Here is a 26000-nt window from a genome sequence, read left to right as displayed (position 1 = left end):
AACCACCCCACACCTCCATCCCCCCATCACTGCATCCCTCTCAGTCTCAACCCCTCTTGCACCCCTATCCCCCTCACTGCTTTCCTCCCCGTCCCACCCCCACACCCGTATCCCCCCATCATTGCATCCCTCCCCCTTCCCATCCCATCCTGCCCCCCACACCTACCCATCCCAGCTCTGTACCCCTTACAGCGCTCTCCCACCCATCCTCTCTACCTCCCAGAGCCACCACCCCCTACAGCCCTGCACCCCATTCACCTCCATAAACTGCTGCACTCCCATTATGTCCCTATACACCCCTGTGCCACCCACATCCTAATTCATCTGTAGCCTTCTGCCTCCCCCTGCATCCCCATTCACTCCACATACCCCCCATGCCCCCTCCCCTCTCCTTCACTGCCCCCTCTTACCCCCACCCTGCTCTCATCTTTGGCCTCTTTCCCTCCCCATCCTCTCTCTGCACCCTCCCACCCACCCCCATCTTTACCCCTCCAGCCCACTCTCCTCCCTTCCCAGCTGGGTGTAAAGCTGGAAGAGTGTATGAAAAAGTGTCTCTGTGTAGGCAAGTGTGTGCATACATGCACGGTAGGTGTGTAAGAGACTGTGTGTAAGTGTCTTTGTGTAGGGAGGTGCGTGTATTGCCACGTGTGTGTATATCTGTGTGAATAAAATTTGCAGCCTAACTCTTTGACTTTTATTCCTTTTGCTGGCTTGCGCACAAAAAAATTGATGACAAAATATGTGTTTATTCATTTCATAACAAGTTTTTAAAAGAGAAGGGAACGCTAAAAGAAATGTATTATTTCTTAAACAGTGAATGTTGTTGACTAGTACTTGCAGAAGAGCCAATGTATCATACATTTCTCCCCACCTTTGTCAAGCTACATTATAAACTCTTTGTTGCAGACTCTCTCTTTTTGTGTGTATGTCCAGCACCTACCACCCTGGAGCCCTGATCTTAGCTGGGGTCTCTAGGCACTAAACAACAATTGTAATAATAAATAATGTGGAAATATACATGTTAGTGCTAGATGTCTATACATGAATACACGTGTGTATCTGCATGTAGTTGTGGGAGTCAGTTTCTACAGATTTATTTATATAGGTATCTGGACAGGTGTGTATTTCTGGGGTTGTGCTCTGTGGATTTGTATTTGGGCTTCTGGAGTGGGCCTTTAATGGCCCCATTGCAACTGTGATAATGTGTGGTCCTAATTCCACACACAAAATTACAATAACTTTACTGAACAAAAAACATGGAGCTGATTATGAAAAATGGGAAGAGGGGAGGGAAAGAATCATGAAAACCTTCGTGAAATTTCATTTTTTTTAAAAAATGACCCTTTTTGACTATTTGCTGCCAGCTGTAGTGTCCTGTAACAAATAAAACCTGAACTTAGCATAATACATCTGTCAAAACAATAAATATGCCTGTTTGGGTCTTGCAGTGAAAATGAGCATGTGAAAGAGGGTCGGGGAGAGTAAGCGAGGGAGGGACGGGGAGGGAATGAGCGGGGGAGCCTCAGGGAGGGGCGGGGACTCAGGGAAGGGGCAGGGCAGTGGGTGGGAGGGGGTGGGGCAAGGGGGTTCATTTTCTGGAATTAGAAAGTTGGCAACCCTACTCCCCAGGTCTGTGCAGGGCTCTGGAGAGGGTAAGAACAAGGATCATTTGTCTCCTACCCCGGTCTCAGTCATACAGGGATGCAGAGATTGACGGGGGCTCCCTGCAGAAAGGGGTGCCCCTGGCGGCCATCCAGCTCCTTTTCCTCCCAAGCTCTATGCAGTGGTCCTGGGAACAGATGACACCATCATGGCCCCAGACTCAGAACCAGCAGCTGCTCTGGTGCTGTGTTACTGCTGAACATCCTCCTACGGGCCCTGGGGCAGAGCTTGCATGTGAGTTCCATCTGGAGCACTGCAGGAGACAGGGATTACAATTGACCAGCCAGGGACCGTAACCCCTGGGCAGAACAAGGACCCTGACCTGTGAGATGGATGCCAGCAATATGGATCTCTTTGAAAACTGGAGATGTACACCCAGTAGGTCAGCAGCACAGCCGCCCTGCAGGCCAGGCACAGAGACCTGACAATCTCTTTCAGTTTTACCCACATTAGGCACACCTGCCACGTCAGGTGCCTCACGTGACACTCATACCAGCTGCGTGCTCAGGCCCCCAGCTGGGTCCGAGGCAGGCAGCTGGTATCCCCTTGCAGTGACTCTGCCTGGCCATGGGTAGGCACTGCTAAGCCCCTCTACTTCTTTGTCTGCGCCTGCTGCCAGCTCCTGCTGTTATGCAGGAGGTTGGGTAGGTAGCTCCAGACAAGTGTGTGTTTGATCTGTGGGGCAGTCACAGATTTTATGGCTGTGGATGGACATGCTGGCCGCTTTCCATTCAGGTGCTTCAATGCCAGACCCCTACCACTGCTCAGGGGGAGGGGGAATCAGTCACTGTCTCTTTGAGGGAAACGTCATGCTTGCCAGCTGTGATTTAGGAGTTACTTATACTTAGGACCACTGTGATATTTCCAGACAAAATTGATTTTCAAGGTGGCAGTGCCCCGGTTCACTTCACTGAATCCCACAAAGGCAGTTTAAAGGGATTGAGTTCCTGAAGCAGACAGGGCTCTGTTTTGTAAGCTCCTTGGGGCGGGCACCATATCCAGCTCTATTTGTACGGGGGAGGGCCAGCGCTGATGGTGCTCTGTAAATCATTCCAAAACTTCCTTCGCTCCACAGAACCCCTTTAGCACTTGGGAAGAAAGGCAAGCACTCATTTAATTGAACTCTTTCTATGGCCTCTCCTATTGCAGAATTGTCACCCAGAGCCAGCACTGCCAACTCTTACAGTATTTGGTGTATGTCTTAAAGCCCCAACTCCTGGAGTCAGGGGATTAGGCAAGAAGTTCATTTAAAAAAAAACCTTCTAGCCTTCATGATTGTGGAGGAAAGGCTGAGAACGTGACCCAACTGTAACCTAAAGGCGCAGAAACTTCAGGTGAATGAAATAACCTGGCGTTTATTTATTTAGTTTTGTAAAAAAATCCGGTGTTTTTCACCTAGCCCCAGGGTTTCTTGGGGCCTGCCTCCTCTTTATGAAGGTGGAGGGCAGCCCGGACTCCGAGCGAACCAGGCCCTTTTCCTAAATCACAGCTGGCATCTCTCTGCTTCCCAGCGTACAAATAATGCTTTCGCAAGGACATGCAGGCAAGGCTTGTAAACCAGTGGTAGGTTGGCATGTTTGCAATAAACCTCCTTTTGTTTCTTTTCGCAGGGCTGCAGGGTGGCCGGTTTGGAAGCCTTCCCCTCCCCTACGAAGAGCAAGCACATCGGGAGACGACGACGACGGGGAACGGGGAACAGGCCAAGTACACTTTCTTTTGCAAAGACCCCTTTGCACCTTTAAGGACTGGAGACTTCGGATGGAAGCAGGGCACAGCCCACCTCTGAACCCGGTGATTGACAGGAAGCTGGGGGGGTGGGGTGGGGATGTGAGTGTATGTGTCTGAGGAAGGGGTGGGAGGAGCTCGGGCCCTTCCCAGATGGCCAATCAAGGCAGAGGGGTGGGCAGCTTGGCTCTCTCCTCCTGTGGCTTTTTTCTGTGTCAGTTTCAGGAGTCCTGAGCCTGAGCTAAACAAAAGCAGGAGGCAGAGGGGGCTGCTGGAGTTTGCAGAGACAGAGAGAAAAGGGAGGGTATTTTGCTTGCTTTGCTGCTGCTGGGGTGGGGGAAGAGCTCTGGCTTTTGCAAGAAGAAGGGGAGAGGAAAAAAGAAAGAAAGCAAACCAGCCCACCCCCTTTGAGATCGCTCTGGCAGTGGCTGGAGGGGGGTGGGGGAAAGTTTGCCTTGCAACCCTCCTTCGCCCCTGCCTTCCCCAGATCAATGCCTATTTGCAAAAGGATTAAGAGGCAGATTTAAAGGCTGATAGCTCATTTCTGCGATTGCAAAAGGAGCCCGGGACTAAGAAAGCAGCCAGAATCCAGCTCTGATCCTCCTCCCCAAGTGGCAAGGAGCTTTATTTTTCTTGCTTTTTGGAGTCACCCTCCTCCCCATCCCCATCCCCCCGAGTCCCCTTCCCCCCTTCCTTCAAGAAGCAACGGGATCCCCCTCCCCCCTTTCTCGTTTTGCCTTTTTTTTTTTTTTTTTTAATTTCCTCCTCCCGAGAAGAAGGATTTGGAGCCAGCGTGAAGGATAAAAAGCCTGGTTTCTCCCTAGGAGGCGCGCCGAAGGAGCAGGAGGGAGAAGGAAGGAGAAAAGGGACTGCTGCTGCTAGCTTGGGCGATGGACGATCAACCCAGGTTGATGCATTCCCATGCTGGGGTGGGGATGGCAGGACATCCCGGCCTGTCCCAACACATGCAGGATGGAGCAGGAGGGACAGAGGGCGAGGGAGGCAGGAAACAAGACATTGGAGACATTTTACAACAGATCATGACCATCACAGATCAGAGTTTGGATGAGGCACAAGCCAGGTGAGATGGGAAGGGGGGGGGGCGGGCGAAATCTTCTCTTGCTTCTTGCATGGTGCTGGGTTTCTTCATTGTGCTTTCTCTGCTTTGAAGATCAGCTAGGTTGGGAAGGGAAGGAACCAGAGCCGCAGGAGAAATATTGATTGCAAGTGTATCTATCTATCTATCTGGTGATATGATATAGTTACATTATATCAGTCTGCCTTTATCTATCTATTTGAAACTGCTCTCTGATCTCAAGCCGGCCTTCCTCACTTCCATGGCGCCTGGAGTCGAACAGGACAGGAGGGCTAAGTTTTGAACATCATCTTGCTGGGTGGTATTGCAGGAGGAGAAAGTCCCAGGCTAGACTTTATTGCTAAATTATTTGATTTTCATTCCTTTCATCCCGCCCTTCTTGCCCGTGTCTTGGGACGGTTAGGATTTCTAAAAAAATTGATTCCTTGCTCTTTTGTGTGTGTGTAAAAACAAATCATTTTCTCTGTCGCCGGTTATCTGCCCTTTTAGAAAAGCTTTTCCATGGGATTTTAAAAAACAGGCCTTTTCATGGGGAGGGGTGGATATTTGCTTTTATTCATTGAAAAAGTCTTACTCAAATTCTTGTTTGGAGTGATGGGATTTAAAAAAACAACAAAAACTTGGGTCAGTTTCTTGTGGGTTGACTGTCTAATCCAGCTATATGTACAAAAACTACACTCTTTCTCTTTTCCCCCCTCCACCCCCCACATTAGGCACCTATGACACTACTGTGTGGTATTGGAATCCACAGATTATGTACATTTTTGGAGTCGGATCTGGGGATGGCAGCTGATTCTTCTTCAGCATTTGCACTGTAGTATTTCATTTTACAGTAGACAATTTTAAAAACACAGTAGCCTGCTTTGAATTCCATAGAAAATGCACCAAGTGGTATATCATCTTTGGACACATTTTAAAATAATGCACTTTCTTCTAAGGCTACATTTTATGGTTGGGACAGACGTGCACAGATTTTTTTTTTTATGGTGGGATATTAAAAAGGAAAAAAAACCAGTAAAAATCTGCTAACTGGAACATATTCAACTTCATCGCATGCAAGCTCAATAGACAGCGTTGAAAAGCTCTAGCAAAACTTAGAAAAATGAAGGCTCAGTTATTTATTTTTTTTAATATAAAGTTGTCAAAAATTGTCTGATGTACATTAGAATTTTATTATCTGAAGAAAAGCTTCTAGGTGTGGTATAGTTCTCACTGGCACATATGTTCCACAATGGAACAGATTGCTAGAGTACATTGTTCATGGAAAAACACATATCCCAATAAACTAGCTTGGATCTACTTCCAAAGGCATGAGGGTATGCTATTATATTTGGTCTCTCTGTCTTCTTAGCCTTAAAACCCCAATATAATAGGATACTTTGTTATTGGGCTGATTGTTGTAGAAGCAGAGCTTGCTAGCTTTTAGGATGAAGAAATTTCCCACTTCATGCCCAGACAGAGCTGGGGGAGGGGGAAAATCTTTATCCTGAAAGTTACAGAAATTGTGTGTGTGTGTGTGTGTGTGTTCTTTTGCATGTGTAATATACATTCAATTAAATTAAAAACAAACAGAACTTTGAGACCTGGATGATGCTCCATGTTTTGCCTTGCTGGGCTACCCACAGCTACTTCCTTACAGGACTTTCTTTTCAGCTGCGAAACCGACTATATTTTTCAGCGATGCGTGGTTTTCAATCCTGCGTATGCATCCCATGTTAGTTTTTTATGAAGTTCCTTCAAAGATGTAAATTGCTAAGTGTGTGTGTGTGGCACATATGCGTTGTTTATATACAAATGGCTGTGATCATTTGAGTTCTTTGCTAAGGTGACAGTGTGGTTTTTCTGGGTTATGCCTTTGAGAGACTTCATATACCAATCTTTTACCATAAGGTGGGGGGCTTAGGGTGGTGAGGAAAATAATAATGAATGTTTCCCAGATGTTACCACCACCTTTATATATAATTTCAGTTGGTAAACAGCATTCCCATAATTGATGCCTGATTGGAACAGCCCTTTATACAACCAAGCCCTTTGCAAAGTGATTATATGGCTAAAAAAAATGACATTTGTTTCTTTGCTTAAGTGGGCACCTGATGGGTTTTAAAGGCAACCAGCGAATTAAACAAGCAACTCTCCTGCCTCCCTCAAAAACAATAACTAATCCCTGCCGCCCGAAAAGAAAATTTAAAAAAATCCAGCAGGCAGAGGGTTGTGTGTGTGTTTTTTTTTTTTTTAAATGTGTGTAGTGTCCTAATTGTCAATAATTGAATCTTAACATCAGCGAGCAGGCAGTGTGTACACAAGACGCATAATGTAAACATGAAAAAATGAATTTTTGTGCCCAGATGTGTGTGTTTGCCCCTGGCAGTGCATTTCCATTCTCTTTCACTTGGGTCCTGAAATGCTAGAAATTGACAGTTCCAGTCGGTGCACCTTTCAAATTTTGGGGAGCATCTGCAGGATGAATTGGAACACATGGGTGTATTAAATAGAAAGGAGGGTAGTGTGGGGACGGGGTCAGAGGGAGGGAGACAGATCTCAGTGCTGTGTATTTCAATAAGATTGTCTTCCACATGTTCCTGGCTTGGCTGTTAATTGCCTGGCTAGGGCTGCTAGATTGTGAATGCCACTTACTTGAAAATGGCTTTTGCTACTAATTCCTAAATTGGCCTAATTTATGTTATCTGCGTTAGTGGGTAGCCCCTCAAGGATGAAAGATCACCAGTTAAAGTCCTAAAAGTTATTGAACGGTGACTTCCTGTGCAGTTTTGGCCAAAATGTATATTGTTTATAGGTATATTTGTATTTCCCCCCTCCTTTTGCACATGCTATTGTTTATAGGAATATTTGTATTTTCCCCCCTCCTTTTGCACATGCTAGCCAATTTCAATTTTGAAAGTTGTCTTGAGCTGCCATGGCACCCTAACCTTGCTTCTTTCTTGCAGGAAACATGCTTTAAACTGCCACAGAATGAAGCCGGCCCTTTTTAACGTCTTGTGTGAAATCAAAGAAAAAACAGGTAGGAATGGGGATTCTGATGTTCTTATGGGTTTTGTGCCGATTTTGTTTTTCCGCTTTAAGGGTATTTCCCTCTCCTCAAAAGTTCTTATTTTTTTAATATTATTTTAAAGGGAAAAATGGAATATTTTACACTTCGGGCATTAACATTGCATAGTAGGGTATCTGTTGAAGAGGAGAAAATATTAATTAATCTTCACCCATGGAACCTTTTTTTTTTTTTGCCATATGCTGCTTTTAATATATTGTCTTTCTTGTTACAGCTTTAAAATATTGCTCTGCTATGAAAACTGTTTGGAAATAGATTTAAAAAACAAACGGCCCCCTAAGAAGGTGTTTTCAGTTTGTCCCTTAAATAAGGGTAAAAAGAATAAAAATACACTTCTACAGTTTTTTTTAAATTTTAAATAAAGTTAAAATCCCCATGTATCTGCCAGTCACTGGCACCAGATGACACAGAGAGAGTTGTCAAATACCTTTAGTGGAAGCCTATCTATTAGATTGTTGATTACTTTAGGGTACTGTGGTTTTATGGCAGGGGGTGTTCTCCTGTAAGGGCGGTAATGACATCACAACACTCATTCTGCTAGTTCCCACTTTTCCAGACCTCCTACCGTGCACTAACACACTTATAACACATCCCAGGAGGGCATTTAAATTTTAAAAGCAACAATTAAAAAATAGCAGTCATCAATCAAGGGTGATCTTAAACAACAGATGCTCAGGGAAGGACATTTAGCAACATCCGCCGCCATGTATTTATTTTATTTTTTGCAATTTTTAATTTTATTTTCCTCCCTCCGAATGGGTAAAATCCTTTCTTATGCCTCCCAGAAAAATGAACTGCATATAGGCCGCCTGATCCAACAGCTTCTTTTTTAGCACGCTGAGAACTACTTGCCTTTCTTTTCCCCCTCCCCTTTTACCAGCAGGACGGTAACAGTCAATAATTCATATCTAAACTATATAAGCAAGGGCATGACATGAATGAAAGTGACAATAAATATGATTGCATGCCCAATTGATATACATTGATAGTTACACATGGTGGGGGAGAGCAGCTTTTGGAAACCTGAATCTGTGTCTGTTTAAAAAAAAATATATATATATAATATATAAGCCTCATCACGTTAGCAGCTGATTGAAAATGTGGTTACTTGACTCTTGTAATATATATAATATGACTAAGGAGGCCCTTTGTTAAATGTTGTTTGAGCAGCTTGTAACCTAGACAAAGCACCTAGCAGTGGCATTCAACTCTCTGAAGTCCTTAGGGCTGCACAGCCAGTGCCTGACCTTATTGAAATGCCGTTCATTATATATTTCCTATAATAGAATGGAGCCTGTATATGGTTCCTATAATGTAATGGACGCTGTATATATAAATATCAGAGATGCCTTGGAAATCCTGCAAGTGCCTTTTCTTCCTCTCCTTTTATTTTCTATTAGCCAAGAAAAAGACCTGTCTCTCTCTCCCTCTTTCTTTCTCTTATTTGTTTTGTTGAGAATGTTGTCTATAAAATGTTGGTGGTTGGCCCAGTCTCTAATCAATATCTGCCCTGGTTTGAAATCAAAGCAGTCGTGAAGTTGTAGGGGGTGATTCTTTTTGAATTAGAGCAACTGGAAATACAGCGGGAAAAACAACAACCCACATCCCCATCCGCTCTAATTTTTGGAGAAGCTGTTGGGCTATAGGGAATCGGAGTGAGGTGGGAGCATTTGAGTGTCCATAATGAGTGGGTGTGTGAATTCCGATCCCCTAATTAAAATCTAGAGAGACATTAGGTCAAAGTGTGACAGTGCAAACAAAGAGCAGGTGTGGATGGGTACTGTCTCCCTTTAATCATTCTGGCTGGATTGCTAGACGGGAGGCTGCTGTGTTAAACAGAATAACCCCCCCCAAAGAGGTAAACTAGGATGGCATTTGGAATGAATTTTTATCAACCCCGCTATATCCGTATGGAGAATAATTTGCTTTATAAATGGAAAGAAGAAAAGAAAAATCCATCACACTTGAAACTAAGAAAGGTGCAGGTGATATCTTTATTCTTCTTTTCTTGGACCAAATTCTATAGCTGAGTAGCCATGGTCTTCCGAAGATGAGCCTCATCCAAAAGGAACATACAGGCCTAGTGCAATCCAAGGTGCAGGTGTGCAAAGGTGAAAGTTGGGGCTAAGTTAGATTTCCTCCCCACGTCTGAATTTCTGATGTGGAGTCAGCGGGGTGGAATCCATTGTCGGATAAAATCCTGGCTACTCAAGTGGCTTGTGGTTCTGGTGGGGTGAGTGTGTGTGTGTGTTCCACTCATCCCATCTCAAGCGTTACAATGTGTGGAAACGGGGATTCGCTTTCAAACAGCTTGATTTAAGTGACTCCAGAGCCTGATGGAGACTTTACCACCATCTCCCGCAACATTACGGCTAATATTTCATAGCTTTAACGTTGTCTGAGCAAACCCAAAGTGTCCATGAAGTTTAGAAAAAGAGGTTGTCTTTACTGGCTGGAGTCCCTTTTTGCAAGCTGACTCTTCAATTATTTTAAAGCATTTATAGGCATGCTTTATTATATATATATATATATATATATATATATATATATATATATAAACTTGTTTGCTGGAATCCGTTAGTTTCTTTTGTCTATTTCAGAGTGATGTCTTTTAAAAAGTAGTAAGTGGAGAGACTTGATTTGAGGTGAATGCAGGAAAAATTGTTGCTTAAATGTACACATGATTAGTCTCTGCTAATTTGCAGTGTTTTCCCTTCTTTTTTGGTTGCTTCGTTGGGGGCAAATTGGTAGGACTAGCTTCAAATGGCTAATTGGCTTTCTGGAATAAAATAATAATAAAAGTAGAAGCCATCATTGTCTCAAATGCAATTGATTTCCCAGTCAATAGAAATTTAAATAAAAACATTGCACTGGCAATTATGAAAAGTTTGCAAGGGGTGGGGGTTCCTGTGTGTGTGTGGTTTTTTTTTTTTTTTTTTTAAAGATGATTCTCTGCCTGAGCAGAATTGCTAAGTAGAGGAATCAGGCAAGGCAAACGCAGACGTGTGGTCCTTGGATAGCAAACTGGAAAATATCTGCTGTCAAAATGCAGCAGCGTCTATTTCAGCTGTGAGCCTTTTCCAACTCCCATCTCGTTTGATGGGAAATGGAGAAGAGAGAGAAGGTGAATGCAGGATCTATGATCATTTAATCCGATTGCTCCTCCTTAAACATTAGATGGGATATTCGCTTTTTCGCTTCTTTTGTGGACATGGGAATGTGAAACACGTTTTATTTAAAAAGACCCTGACTTTTTTTTTTTAAATTTCTAAATTATTTTTTCCCTTCTATGTGTCAAAGTAATTCAGGTATAAAAAGAAAATTAATACACCCCCAACAGATTAAATATTCCATTAATAAATTTCTAGACAGCAATGATTAGCTGTGCAATTGTTAGTGGTTTTGGTTTGTTTGTTTGTTTTTTGGGTTTTTTTGTTTTGTTTTTGTGTTTAAATTTTGAACATAGTAGCTACATAAGGCACTTCTTAGCCACCCTTCTCCTATGCATTATCTTCCTGAAAGTTAACTCAAATCGGCTCTTTGGAGGAGGTAGAATATTTTATTTATTTTTTTGTTTTTTGCTTCCTTAGCACCCCTTTGTTCTCTCTAGCTCTCTGCCTTTCTCTGTGTTCAATTAACACCCCCATCATAGAACTGTAGTCTCTCTTTTTTTTTTAATGTCTGCTACTGTATTTCACTTCTGACACCGCCCTTATTATTCTTGCCTGCCATTTCTTTTTAATATAGCAATTACGGTATGGGGTTTCTTTTCTTTTCTCTCCCTCCCCCCTTTCATTTCTTTCTTTAAAGCTGGAAGAAAAAAAGGAGGGCCAAGCATGAGTTGTATGCAAGTGAATGTTTCCTGGGGTACAGCTTATCAGTGAGAGAATGGCCAAACCAAGGCCCTATCTGCCCTTTGTAGGATAGGGTAGCATGGGGCAGGTTTTTTCGGCTCTGCTTTTTGACCTTTATGCATCACTTTAAAACTCTGCCGTCAATTTCCTGTTCTTCCCTTAAGCTGGGAGTCAGCAGAGGAGCCCAAGGAGCATTAAACACCCACATTAGAATGTCAGTGGCAGTTGTGTACTTAGGGCCTGATCCTGCTTCCACTCCTGTTGTCTTCCCACAGCGGAATCAGGATCCTAACTCCTTCGGGCTCCTCTGCAAATCCCAGCCTTGGTTCCAGCGCTCCCCGCTCCCCTCCAAAGCAAAGCGGCGTTTAGAATTGTGCTGCTTGCTTTTTTTTTTTTTTTAAGCGGCTGCTGTTCAAATGTCTTTAGCTGCCCTTTTGAGCTGTGCACTGTTCTCCTGGCGACCTTGCATTGGATCCACAGTTGGCATGCGCCTCGAGGTTGGTTTAAGAATATATAACCAGTGGCGGGGGGTGGTTGGGAGGGGAAGAGTGGGGGAGGTTTAGACTTTTCTGCCCCAACAAACGCAGCTTGGTGTAGGCCCCTGAAGGTTGCCAGATGCTGGCCGCGAAAGCCTTTGCAGGACTCTTGATTCAATTAGTTCCAGAAACGTAGTATCTTTAGAGGGAAAGGAAGAAAAATAGGAATGAAGGAAATAACTGCACAGAGGGAAAGGGGTTTTTGGGGTGGGGTGGAGGGGTTGACTTAATTGGAGACCATGTGCACCCTTGGAAGGGAAAAGTTTGCGGCGTGACAGGACGTGGGGTATGAATGAGGATGGGGCATAAACCAGCAGCCCAGACTGGGACTGAAGACAAACAGAGAGTATCTATTGATGGGACCTGCCTAGTGGGGATGACAAATGCAGCTCTCCACTCAGGTGCAGGTCCCTCCTGTGCTGCTGAAATGTCCAAAAGCTTTAGTTTTAATTATACTTTCTCTATTGCCAAGAGGAGGGGACGGGAGGGTGGGGGTCTGTACAAAGATCCTTCCCCCCCCTTAGAACAGAGCAGACAAAATTATCGGCATCAGAACTGGCGAGGCAGTGTGAAAGGAGGTGGAAACTGGAGGCCTGCGATTGACTCCAGCCTGGCAATGAGGAGGACATCTGGGGCAATATGGGGTGACAAGGATTTTTTTGTGTCCGTGATGCCAATTAAATTTGTCAGTAGCTGTGGAGATGGAGGTGATCCCTCCCCGCGTTATCCAGAGGGAGTTGAATTGTGCAGTCTGGTGGCCTTGTTTAACTAGGGGGCCTGACATGAGGCGAGTCCCCTGGCCGGCTCTGTCTTGCTCGGGGATAGGCTTTGATTGGTCTTAAATCTCTCCTGTGTGTGTCAGGTGGCGTCGGGGTACTTCGGGTTGGGTGGCTGGATCGGAAGATGCGTTGGGATGAGGTGGAATTCCTGCCGGCTTAGTCCGTTGCAGCCCCCACAACTTGTGGTGTTGCCTCGGCAGCATTCATTCCAGAGACTGCCTGCCATCACCCCTGGACTAGATGCTCTGGAGAGGGTGCACCATGCCCATTGTGGGCGAGATTTACATTTCTTGCCTGCTCGCCTTTGCAGAGGAAGGGTGGTCCTGTGGTCAAAGCACTGCAGTGGGTTGAGTGTCCCACTCTGCCCATTGTGACCTCTGGGCCTTCATCTGTAAAATATTCCTGTGTCTATTTAGATTGTAAGCTTCCCAGGCATGGCCTGACTTATCATGTACACGTACAGTGCCTAGCACAATGGAACTTTTAGGAGCTACAATAATATAGCAGTCTGTTCAATAAGCTACAGTAAAATATAAGAACATTATGTACAGCACACTATTTTACTATAGGTTATTCGTTAGAGTAGTTCCTAAAAGCCCCAGCCAAGAGCCAAGTGTGTGGGCATGCTCACTCTCTAGCTGTTGAAAGTGCCACGGCCACAGCGCTATGCCTTCAGTCACTTCCCTGCCGCAATCAATAGATGGGCTACTTGGTGGATCACTGGGTTTCCATGTAAATTCCTTCCTTTTGGCTTTGAGCAGAAGCTTCCCTGACTGAAAATGAAAATAATGATTGGAAAAGTAGCCCGATCAGGCTGTGTTCTGCACAGCCTCTCTCGCAGGCGTTTCGGCCCCAACTGCTTCGCAAAGTTAAATAACAAGAGACAGCGGGCAGTATAGGTATAAATGACAGAAAGCAGTAGTGTGAAGATGCTGAATAAATTAAAGCGTTCAGTTCTCTGGCCGATAACAGAGGGAGAGGAATTAAGAAGTGTACAGGCACAGGGAGATCGGAGACATTTTCTCCTGAAATGGAGAGTTGATGAGAGACATAGGAGGCTATTTATTGAAGAATAACTTTTTGTAAATGAAACCCAAATTAACCAAAGAAATTAGTCACTTGCCCTCGTGCCAGTAAACCGCTCCCTTCTCCCTCCTTTTTAGCTAGAACAGTATTATTGTGCCCAGTGCACTGGCAGTGGGAAGCTAGTCCTTCAGCAATGCATTATGGGATACAGTCGTTCGGAGAAACCCCAGTCTCCATTTTATGAATCAACGAATCCCGCGGCGCATGCTGCTCGGCAGCAACAGGCTGAGAGAGTTTATTTTCAGTTAAAGGATTGCTCCCTAAACGAAGGCCATGTCTACGCCTTGCCGCTGTCGAGTTTTTCCAGGGCTTTAGCAGGGGAGGTGGGTTAACACCACCGATGGAAGAACTCCTTCCGTTGCTGTAGCGAGTGTCTACACTGAAGTGCAGAGCGGTGCAACTGCAACGGAGCCGCTGTAGGGTTTCGAGTGTCGACAAGTCAGCGCCCAGCGATGGTGGCGAGGGACTTGTCGACGCTTGAAACCCTATGGCAGCTCCGCTGCAGCTGTGTTGCTGTAGTGCTTGAGTGTAGACCCTCGCTACAGCTATGGGAGGGGTTAATCCTCCTCCCTGCAAGGCGGTAGCTAGGTCAAAGGAAGAATTCTTCCGCTAACCTAGTGCTGTCTACACCGGGAGCTAGGTCGGCTTAACTTCATTGTGCAGCGGTGTGGAGTTTTCCCACCCCTGAGCAACGTAACTGGGTCAACTTAACTTTTGAGTGTAGACCTGTCTTAGGCTGATGGAAGCGTTCTTCCATTGACCTTGCTGCGTCTACACCAGGGGTTACATTGGCAGAGCTCTGCCACTGGGGGATGTGGGTTTTTCATGCTCCAGAGCTACATCATCCTAAATTTTAAGAGTAGACTAGGCCTAAATCAGAGTGCAGAATGGGGGAAAAGCCTACTACTGGCCTTGGTTACAGAATCCAGCAAACTGAATCCTCTGCTCTGTTCTTTGGTCAGAGTTGTCTGTCACAGGGATCTCTCGCAGGCAACATCCCAGTTGTGTGTGTGCGTGTGTAACTCTTCAGATACATTTGCCAGAGAGATTGGCCATGTGCTCTGAGGCAGGGACTAACAGATCCTGGATTTTAGTCTCTTCAGTGGGAGGTTCCCGTATTCCTGCCCCTCTTTAATTTGGGTCACTTCTTCCCATCTTTCCCCATATTCATCTTTTCCCTGCTGTCCCATCTTTCCCATCTGCAGTCATGAGCCTGTCTTAATAGCGTTCTTCTGGTCTGGTGAATAGAGCTGGGGGGACGGGGAAAACCACCAGCAGTAACAGATTTTTTTTTTTTTTTTTTTTTTTACATTTTGGTTTTCCTGACAGCAAACATTAGATTCGAAAAGGATCAGGCAGCTTTATGGGGGAGCTGCACAGAGATCGCTGTTGCTGGACACTACTTTACTGAGCTGTGTATATCCATGTCTCCACCAGATGAAACCATCTATCTGTGCCTGCAACATAGAAGTGCAGTACATTGCTCTTGCATTTCCCAAAAATATACAAGAGCAATGCACAATCTAGCTGGATATAATAGGCTTCAATGTATATTTTGAGGGGATATCTAAAACATGCATGCGACTTTAATGATCTTTTATTTGTAGAAAAGAGCTTACCCAAAATAACCTTTTGCTCATGCTAAACAAAAGGGGCAATTTCCCCACCTTGTTTTTAAGAAGGTGAAAAATCAGATAGTGTAAAAAAAAAAAAATCCCTACCCATGTTACTAATAACTATGATAATTAAAATAATTACTTTCAGCATTTCATGTCAACTACATTGGAAAAATTAGCTAAAACTGAATAGATTTTAAAAATGTAATTTGCATTTCCTCACTGCTGAGGATGCCTTGATTTTAGTTTCTTTTTTCCACTCACCATGGGCAGTGAAACTAAGCTGGTCAGTTTCAGGTTCTGTTTTTAGTTCCTTTCACATCTAGGTTCTTCTACCAAAATATTTGCCCTAAACTATCTGACTGTGCACCTTAGACACTAGAAGAAGAAAATCTAGTTTCTCTCCTGTTAGATAACATTTTACTAATCAGCATCACTGCAGAATAAGAAATGAATAATGAAAGGTGACCTTCAAAACTACAGTACCTGGTTCCGAAGTCTCTTCACTGTTCTTTGCGGCCTGATTCCCAGTAGCTGGGCTGAGTCCCAGATCCTACAAAGACATAGGCACGTGCTTAATTTTATTTGCTGTGAGTAGTCCCTGTCTCATCAAATGTTTTGCGAGGTTGGAACCTAGAGGGAGACTGTCTGCCTATAATAATCTGAAACATTTATTTTTGTTCTTTCAGAATAAACTTTGAAAAATGCAAGCTCTTTGTGTGTATGTATGCGCACGCATATACACACACACACAAACACACACACTCAGTTTATGTGGGCTCCTGGTCTGATTCTGCAGTGATTTGACAGTACAATGAAGTGTTAAATGTGATATAACAGTTAGAGCATGCCAGCCGTGGCATAGATAGACATCTACCAGTTTCACTGCAGTCAGGAACTATACAAGGGGCAGACTTAAGGTTATGCATACAGTGTGAAGTTCCTGACTTTTGAAAACATTTAAGATGGCAGGATTATAGATCTTTTAATGTGGCCTCTTTTTTTTTTTTTTTGCGCTTTGGGATATCATGATATGAATGTCACTGGACAAAATTAGATTTTTCAGGTCAGAAGAGGGTTTATTTTGATCATTGAATCTGATCTCCAGTATAAAACAGGGCATAGAATTTCACCCAGTAATTATTGCATCAGACCATAACTTCTGGTTGGGCTAGAGCATCTCTGTTAGAGACCCATCGAGTCCTGGTAAAGACTTCAAGTTATGGAGAATCTACCACCTCCCTTGATAAGTTGTCATAAATCGTTAATTACCCCCATTTAGAAATCGGGCCTTTATTTCTAGTCTAAATTTGTTTAGCTTCATCTTCCAACCTTGAGATCCATGTTATGCTCTTGTCTGCTAAATTAAAGAGCCCTCTACAGTCGGAATCTTTTAAAATTCAAATCTTTGGAGTTAGGGGCCAAACTCCCCCTGAGTTCAGAGGGAGTGGGAGCTGCAGTATACAGGGAAGTGAGTTTGCGGTGAATGCATGGGCTATCCCTGGCTGTTGAACCCAGTCAGGAGAGGTTGCCAAAGTGCTGATGCTGTTTGGGGAAATTAAAAATCTGAGGAGCAGTGACTTGATTTACACACTTGTTAACTGAAGTAATGCAGTTTCTTAAGCTTTATATATGGAGAGCACCTTGTGGAATATTTATTCCTTTGGATATGAGTCAGCCTCTTACCTGCTTCAGCCTCAAATTGCTGGTGATTTTGGACGCGTAAGTTGCTTGGGTGCCTATCTTGAAACCTTTTGAAGGGGACCCAATTTGCAGAGGCTAGGTGGCCTGCCCCTTCTGAAAACTGGGGTGTCAAACTGGGCACCCAAAGTTGTAGGCGCTCTTGGAACACTTGGGCCATTTTAACACATCAAGAGTAAAGATTCAAAAGAGGCATCAAGATAAGTGCATCTCCCTGAGCCAGGGTGTCCTGTGCATACAGTGCCCTGCACGGTGGGGTCGGCACCTACTCTGCTTGTGCATGGGGCAGATACGGGGGCTGCTGTCTGTTGCATGTGATGCTGCTAAGGTGGTGGGGGAATTCTGCTCCTGCGGTTGGCCTGAAAGGTCTCAGAGCTCAGTAGCAAATATTTCATTTCCTCACTCTGCGAATACCTGAGCAAACATCCTTCCACTGGTGCAAGGAGTGGGGGCTCTCCACTGCAGCCCCACCGGGAGGATGAACTATTGAAGTGTCTGACAGAGCAGGGCCTCTTTCCCCCTCAAGGTCTCCTATTGCTATTTGCAGAGCCTGTGGCCTGAGTCAGCTTGGCATTTCCCCAGCTGGCTGGAATTTACTTTCTGTCTGGCAGGGCCATTCTATAACATTTGCTCACCTGGGTGGCTTAAGCTTCAAAGCGGGGTGGAGCAGCTGATCCTGCCTCTCCATGACCCTGATTCCTCATTGGTGGGTGGGAGCCAAGCAAGCAAGCAATGGCTCTGACTTTCCCTGGGAATTTATAGGGGGATGCTTATCTGCTGTTACTGCTCATTGAGGTATCACCTGGGAAAGATCAGGGCCCCCTTGGGTTAGACGCTGTATGGACAAGTAACAAGATGGTCCCTGAGAGCTCACAGTCCAATCTGCTGCTTCCCTTTGCTAAGGCTGGCTGGCTGTCCATCTCCGGCAATGTGGTCTAGCTCACAGATACTCAGGCCTCCGTGGTTCAGGAGTCAAATTAGCGATCGGCATTACGCAAATGAGCCACAGCAGTGTGAATTTCATTGGTTCATTTACTATAGTACTGTACAATCCTATTTAAACAGTATAGCAGGAAATATTTAGTGTGTGTATGTGGGTATATATAATATATTCTCACAGCAAAATGACTGACCAAGTATTATTATTTTATTAACTGCAATTGGTTCAGAACATAGTAAAAGCAGCCTGATTGGTTAATAACTTAGATTGGTTAATAATTCAGTCACACCATGGTTTAATATCACGTGCGGCAAAGAGCTGCCAGAGATCACGGGTCTAGATCAATGCACATGGAAGTGGAATTCAAGATGTTCTGCCTCTGCAGCGATGGGTCGCTGAACGCTGAGGCCCAGATCCACAAAGGTATTTGGGCTCCTAGCTTTCTTTGAGGAGCTGAGCCTTAAGCGCTGTGTCTGTTTCCCCATCTGTAAAACAGGGCTCATGGTTATTTACCTGCCTCCCAGCCTAGAGGTGGGTGGGTTAATTGGTTAATGAATTTTACTATGTGTGTGCAAGAAGGCCCTGTAGCAATGCCCTTCTGCTCGCTCTCTCCTGCCTGTCCTACTCCTGGGTGGAAGAAGTTGGGCTGCTTTCTGAGCACCTGTCATTAGATTGTCTGACTGTAAGGCTCTGGGCAATGGGTCTTTGGCTGTAGGGCACCAGGGATCAGGAGGAGGATTGCTGGTTTCTGGGGTGTGGCTTCTAACCCTCCCAGATGCTGGCTGTTCCTTCTGTCTGTCACACACAGTAGTCATTCTGGATAGAGAGGATTATAATGCCCGGTCTGTGGGGCCTGGCTATGCTTCCCAGCTGTCTCCTGCCTCCCCTGGCTGATGTTTCTCTGCTTGCTCCACCTCCCTTCAACCAGAGCAGATGCAGGAGATGGAAATTCTGCTCTTCTGCTGCAGCCCACTGCGAGCCAGCCTGTGCACACTGACTGCAGCCCGCTGGCGGACATGCATTGTGTGCTCCTGTGCGGCAGAACGGCTGGACCGAAAAACTACCTCCAGATCTGCACAGCCAGTGCTTGCTGCACAGCCAGGCACAATGAGGGGCCTCCCAGGAAAGGATCCATGCTACAGACGGGGTGGGAAAAGGCTCGCAACAGGTCAGGTCCTGCACCTGGCGATCTCAGCTCTGCAAGGCCTATGCTGGCTCGCTGCTTCCTCCTCCTAGGGACCCCTTCTTGTTCTCCCCAAAGAAACAGCTGGAGGGGCCCCATCCCCTCTGTCACCAGCCTCTTCGGCTCCTCTAGAGACTTGTTTGGGTCCCCAAGGAAGGGGGAGGAGACAGATTGAGAGCCGCAGCAAGGGGAGACCTTTTCTGGCCCTGGAAAGGAGGTAAAAGTTGGTGGTACTCTAAAGAGATGCTCATCAGGAGCTACATCTTCCTATGGAGGACCCCAGAGCTCTGGTCTCGCTGACCCCCTCAGCCCCTTCTCTCATTCTCATGATCTTCTGGGGCATGTCTGGAGATTTTCAGCCTCAGGTCGTCCTCTCTGACAAGGTCCGACTCCCTAGAAGGGGACCCCACTGCCACCGATGGCAGCCTTAGTAGGTGGGGTGTCCACTCCTCTTCCAGGTCAGTCCAGGGGACTTATTCCGTGTACTAGAAGTCAGGGTGGCTGGGCTTGCACTGGGTCTGTGACGCTCCATCTGGTGGGATGACAGGGCAGTGGTGGGTCATCATGGGGGAACTGGGCCATCATCCTTTATCACTGACCCAGAGAAATTGATCCTGCTGAAGTCCTTCATGTCTGTAGCCGTGCGGACTGGCTCAGACATGTCCAGATCCCTTTGCCAGGGTGGAAGTGCCACAAAGAAGTTTTTCGGTGAATAGAGACAGGGATTTAGGTCCAGGGACACTGACCATCCACCCCCAGCTGGAGCTGCAGTCAAAAAAGCCAGCAGGATATAAGGAAAACAATACAGATGTCCTTATATAAATTGATGGTATGCCCTTATCTAGAACATTGTGTGCAGTACTGATCACCACCTCTCAAAAAGGATATTGCAGAATTAGAGGAAAGTTCAGAGATGACAAAAATGAAGCCAGACAGGGATTTTTTACATTAGAAAGGAGATGAATAAATCTCTAAAATGAGGGGTATAAAAAAGGTAGACTTGGGAGAACAGAAGTGCTTGATCTCCTAACACAAGCAGCAGGGGATGTTCAATGAAATTGGAAGGTGACAAATTTAAAACTGATAAAAATGAGATTTTTTTTCCAGACAATGGATAAAACGGTGGAACTCACTGCCACATGATGCCATTAACACCAAGAACCTAGCAAGCTTCAAAAAGGATTGGACATTTTGTATTGATAGCAAGACTATCCGGATGTAGTGATTAAAAATTAGAATCAAAAGGAATATAAAAACCTCATGCTTCAGGTTTTACACCAATGTATGACTAATAGGGATTAGGATGAGACATTAATGGGGGAGCAGTTCTCCCCACATCTGCCTACTGGGTGGGGGGTTCTGCACCTTCCTCTGGAGCATCTGGTGCTGGCCACTGCCCTAAACAGGATGCTGGGCTAGAGGGACCTCCAGTCTGGTCCAATCTGACAGTTCCTCTTAACCTATTGCCTTCTTATAGATGGGAAATGGGCTAAGTGACTTGCTAAAGGTCTTTCTGGAAGTCTGTGGCAACCTGCATCTAGAACTCAGATCTCCTGATTCCTAATCTAAGACCTTAGCACATGACTCTCCTAGGTGGTTGAAAAGCAGAGTTCTGCAGAGTACACTGTAGAACTGCTCTGTGGAACGCATGTTCTAGATGTCTGTGCACAAGGTTGATCAGACCTGGTAATGTGCGCGTGCGTGCACTGTGGAATAAGGGAACTGAGAAAATAGAGGTCTCTGGCTTGTCTTTCAGTCCCTACTTGTGTCCAACTGGAACGCTGTAGGATGATTAAAACTGAAATAATTTTAACAATCTTTTTAAGTTTGGCCATCAGTGCTTCTGTTTCTTGTTTAAACTCTGTGCCTCTCACTCTTGGATGGCAAAGCTTGACGGGTCAATTTCCCTTTCACTGTATATCTAGGTTTGCATTCCCAAAGCTACCAAGAGAATGTGCAACCGAGTCTCTCTTCTGCTTTCCATAGTAGTATTGAGAACTATTTTGTCTCATTCGCATTAGCAGCTATGATGTTCTCAGGACCCATTGCTGATAATGATTGTCTTCACCGGCCACCTTTTTCTAGTGGAGAAGTAGGCAGGGCCATAAAATCTGAGAGCATCTCTGAGATGCTGTGTGGCCCATTACCTAGGGGTCAGTGCAGCCCTGTCCCTACAATATCCTCTTCAGTGCTTTGCCTCTCCCAGCTTCAAATGTTTAAAGTGTCAGGGCTCCCACCAATTCCCTTGACTATTCCCCAGTCTGATAGATCACATTGGTATGAAATTTTTCCCTATATTTTCTTTTTTATTTAAATTCATCCTGTCCTTCCTAAGTCACTCATCTCCTTTGCTGCTCTTCATCCTCTTGCGGTCTTGGAAGGTACCCAGGTATTCGTGGTGTGGGTATACTTAGGGATAGGTCTCCATGTAGCAGACACACAATAAAAGTGAACTGTCAGGTTTTTATTGGCCAAGACCAGTTTGAGACTCTTCATGTCCTGTGCCAGAGTGGAAGGCATCACTAACTCAGCATATGGCACTGTGTTCCTTACCCTGATGAGATCATCTAGAGCGGGGGGGAAATGTTGAATCCTGAACCAGGATCTGGGATGTCATTAAACATGGCTCTAACTTACAAACAGAGATGGCCCTGTACCAAAACCCCCGGTCCAGATCAGGTTTCAGATCGGAGTTCATGGGAGAAGATGAATGCTCAGAAGCTTGCAAATCAGGTAGAGGCATCAGATATCCAGGGGCAGGATTACTTGGATCTGGGGTTTTCGTTTAGGCGCTTCTTTCCTCTTCAGAGATTCGGGGACTGATTCTCATTTTACAAGATCTTTAACACCTGACCTAAGGCCCTGCCATACTGGCGGGCAGCTTTAGAGTCAATGCACATTGGTTCCCCTGTTGCTAATACCTTTTTATCTGCGAGTCCCCAAGTTTTCCCTAGCTGAATAAGGGACTGTGCACATTCAAAATAATTCCTATTTCACCTTTAAAGCAAAGCCCCTTCTTGGAGAGAGGTGTGCCCTGTTGATTCCTGGCTGCAGCTTAGCCCTGATTTTGGGGAAGAGGGAACATGTAGCCCCATTGGAATGCCCTCCCTTCATCTGCTCTTTAAATAAGTGCTTTTTGCAGCTATCTTAGATTTTGTGGGGAGAGGGGAAGGGAGCTGAAGGAAGAACAAACGAGAACCATATAAAGACAAATGAGAATCAGATTTAGGAAGCAGACTAGACAACCCCTTTGAAAGGAGGGCGGAGGGGAGTTATCGCTTTAATTGGTCTCCTTCTCGGGTTCCAGGCAATAATAAAAGCTGATTTTTTTTTCTTTTTCTTCCAGAATTTGGCCTGCTCCTCTCCCTTCACCCTTTTCCCTCTCTTGGCCTTTTATTTACTGTTTTCAAAACATCTCTGGATCCAACAGCAACAGCGTCTCCTACCCTTCCGCGAATCAGGTTACCATCCAATCCCAGCTGACCTCTTGCCTGCTTCCCTTCTCTTGCTGTCTGCTTACCCGTCTGCTGTCCGTGCTCTCTGACCAAAGCTATTTCTAGCTGGACTGTGTTGGCAGGGAAGCTTTTTGAAGTCCCCCATCCCCCACCAGTCTTTTTGAGCAAGCCTGGGAGCAAACTCCTGTAGGTTTCTGTTTCTGTGTTCTTTGGCGGCGGATGAGTTTGTCTTCTCCTGAGATGGTTTTTAGTCTGATCCTTTAGGTGTCTCCAAGATTTTCGCACTCCCCATGTGATTTACAGATGGTCCTGAGGGGAAGAAAGGCGGTGTATATGGTAGATGATTGTTTCTGTGTCTCTGTAAGATGTGGGTCGTCCCTCAAGTTTGTTCCTCTAGGGTCTTGTTTGTGACTGGTGCCAGATCCTCAGCGGAGAGGGGCTATTATTGCAATAGCCAGCTGCTGGGTCAATTCTGCACTTACCTTGGAGAGATCTGGGTTCTTGTGTGTGCGCTGTAGCCAAATTCCTGAGTCGTTCGGAGCTGTGGGGAACCTGCCTTTGGGATGGATGATCCCGTAGGAGATAAGGGGTTTTCTGTCTCCAGTGGAGGCTGTTGTTCTGTTCATTTTTTTGAAGCGGAGGGGAGAGCGGGGTCTTTTTTAACATGTATCAAGGACTCCCAGAATCCTCTTCTCCACCCAAGCTTGGCTGGGAATGGAGAGCAGTTCTCTTGGGAACCCGTCCACCTCTGCAAGTTCCCTGCCTGTCATAAAGGCCACTGAAGTCACTGCCCTGGCTGTGCAATTCAGCCTGTTCCATGCTCGCTGCGGTGCACATGGGGCCGAACCCATCGCCAGCGAGATCAGTGGAGGTCTCGCCATTGGCTTCAGTGGCCTCTGCATCAGGCGTGTGGGGCAGTACTTAAGCGTCATGTCAGTACCTGGCTTGTTTGTTATGTTATGGCTGGGGGAATAAGAAGGCCACCAGCACTGCACCTCTTCCAGCCTGGGAAGGTGATAAGAGCACACACTTGGGAACTGGGGCCCTGGGGTACTGGGCCAGACTCTGCAACTGACTCACAATGTGGTCTTGGCTAAGTCACTTAACCTCTCTGTGCCTAGGCTGGTCCCCTCACGTGTAAAACACTGAGATCCTCTGGGGAACAGGGCTTTAGAACGGCTGATTTACGTCGGTTCCAATTTTCAAATGGGCATGCCCAGAAATGTGTGGGAATTGCCGACGCTCATAAGCTTTGCCCTCTGTGCTTGAATAGGAGATGTGCAAAGGTGCACGTATGTCATTGTATTTGAAGAGGCCAGGCTTATTAAACAGTCTAGATTTATATCTGGCACCTTCCCCACCCATGGTAGCTTCATAACTGCATCACTTGCGAAGATGAGACACAAGAGCCCCCCACACCATGCTGTGGTCCATTTGCTGCAGACATATGCACAGTCATGCAGGTCACATGTGCCGTTCGGAAAGTCCTGCCTGAGGGCCTTTCCTCTACAGCCCTGGAAGGAGTCTGGGGCAGAGCCCGGATTCGAACACGGGCCTCCTTCGCTCTCAGGCCTGCTCAGTATTGACGTGGCTAGCCTGCCTCTGGCTATGAAGTGAAAAGAGACACCCCCTTTGTGGCTAGAGGCCACGTTAGCTGCTCAGCTGGGAGGAAATTTGTGGTAGCCCTGCTGCTGTCATTGGCAGCCCCAGAGGGAATGATTGATTAATACCTGTAAGGCAGAATAGAACCGCAGGGCCCTCCAGCTGCAAATGGGTTTGCCTTTGCCCTTCAAAACTGAGGGGGAACTTTGTCGCTGAGGGCTTGACAGATCCCAAAGGCCAGCCCTGGGCAGGAGGTCTGTGGCCGGGGGGAAGCAGTGTCAATCACACCCTCGATTTCACCACTGGAGGTAAAACCTCTTGGTCATAAGCTCTCAAACCTGCTCCCCCAGTGCTGGGCTTATATTTTTGCCCCTTAGGGAAGGCTTAGGGCAGAAGGTGGGGAATCAAAAGCTCGGATTAGCTTGGAGGTTGCTGTGACGCCTAACTAGGGGCTGCAGGCTACCTCCCTGCCCCCCCCCCCCCCCCGAAGGCTGGTTCAACCCATGAGGCCCATTTGGTTGCTTTAAAAATGCAAGCCCTTGCGGTTGGCCCCTGGCCCGCTGCTAGCAGATTTGTTTGAGAAAAGGCTGCCTCGGCCTCCCGCTGTATTGACTGGGCCTCCTGGGAAGGGTGTCTCCTCAGAGCAGGGAGCTGGAGGCCAGTTGCTGCAGTGGGGATGGGGACTGTGCCTCTCTCCCCCCCCCCCCCTTTCCGTTGTTCCAGGCTTTTTTTGGAGGAGTGTGGCATGAGCTATGCCTGGTGCGTTCCACTGCACGCTGCTTTGCTCTCTCTCTCCCAGCGGAGTTCATCCAAAGTTCGTATCCAGCCCATGAACAAAGTGGCTCAGACCTTTTCCTGACTCCTCACCCTTTGTCCTCATCACTCAGTGACAGACAGGAATCAAACGCCTGGGACGGGGCAGGGGTGTGTGTGAAAATATTCCTGTTAGCCGGGAGGGGGGACGGGAGAGGGAGGCTGAGGGGGGAACTCTTGTTTAAACAGCTCCCCGAACGCCTGCCCGAGCTGAAAGCCGAGTTTGTTTTCCTTGGAAGGGAAGAGGATGTTCAGCATTTTTAATGGCACATGGGAGGGTTTGAACGACAGTAAAGGAGAGGTGGAGATATGAGGGATGCAGGACAGAACAGGGCCCAAAGGACAGGCTCCTCATGGGCGCATTGTGTTACTGAGCACAGTGGCTCATGCTGAGCCGGGCTGGAGAGGGGGAGAATGCAGTTTGGTTCCCTTCCAGAGCTCCGTCCCTGCCCCGTATAGGAGAAACGTATCCCCTTTCACAGAACTGGCACATGGTGCTGGGCAAATCTCTTTTGAGACCCTGCAGAGGGAGATGTTTGGTGTGTGGGGGGTACATGTAGCAAACCGCTGCACTTCTGTAGCTCGTTTCGCTCAGGACTGTGTGTGGAATAAGCCATACAGGCTAAAGCTACCTTTTGAGGGTATCTGCCGTGGCTGCACTAGGAGTGCTTTACTGGTATAACTATCCTGGCAAAGCGATCATAGTGTAGATGTGGCCTCTGTGATAGGCCCTTTTGCATGGCAGCTGCCCGCTAGAGGGGTTTGTGCTCTAAATTTGGCTTGCTGCAAACCCTCGGCTTATGCTGGCTGGAGCAGCCCAAGGTCTGTGGGTAGGAAAGAGCAGATACAAAACAGAAGGCAGCAGGTGCTGGCAGGTCTATGTTT

General features: G+C 46.3%; 1 protein-coding gene across 4 annotated transcripts in view; it reads left to right on the top strand.

Moving 5' to 3' along the window:
* Positions 1–3556: 3556 nt before the first annotated feature.
* Positions 3557–26000, top strand: part of PBX1 (PBX homeobox 1) — a 242936-nt gene continuing 220492 nt past the window's right edge. For 3 of the 4 annotated variants that reach the window (XM_073356382.2, XM_073356385.2, XM_073356384.2), the window contains exons 1-2: positions 3558–4468; positions 7429–7502. In XM_073356382.2, coding sequence (XP_073212483.1) covers positions 4278–4468; positions 7429–7502 — 265 coding nt within the window. In that variant the 5' untranslated portion in view covers positions 3558–4277. Of the gene's footprint in view, positions 4469–7428; positions 7503–26000 lie in introns of all 4 variants that reach the window. The other variant, XM_073356383.2, reaches the window with a different exon arrangement.

This window comes from Lepidochelys kempii, chromosome 8 (assembly GCF_965140285.1).
Source record: "Lepidochelys kempii isolate rLepKem1 chromosome 8, rLepKem1.hap1, whole genome shotgun sequence".
NCBI classification, from domain to species: Eukaryota; Metazoa; Chordata; order Testudines; family Cheloniidae; genus Lepidochelys; species Lepidochelys kempii.
Note: the sequence above shows the minus strand (reverse complement) of the source record. Positions and strands in the feature narration are given on the sequence as shown.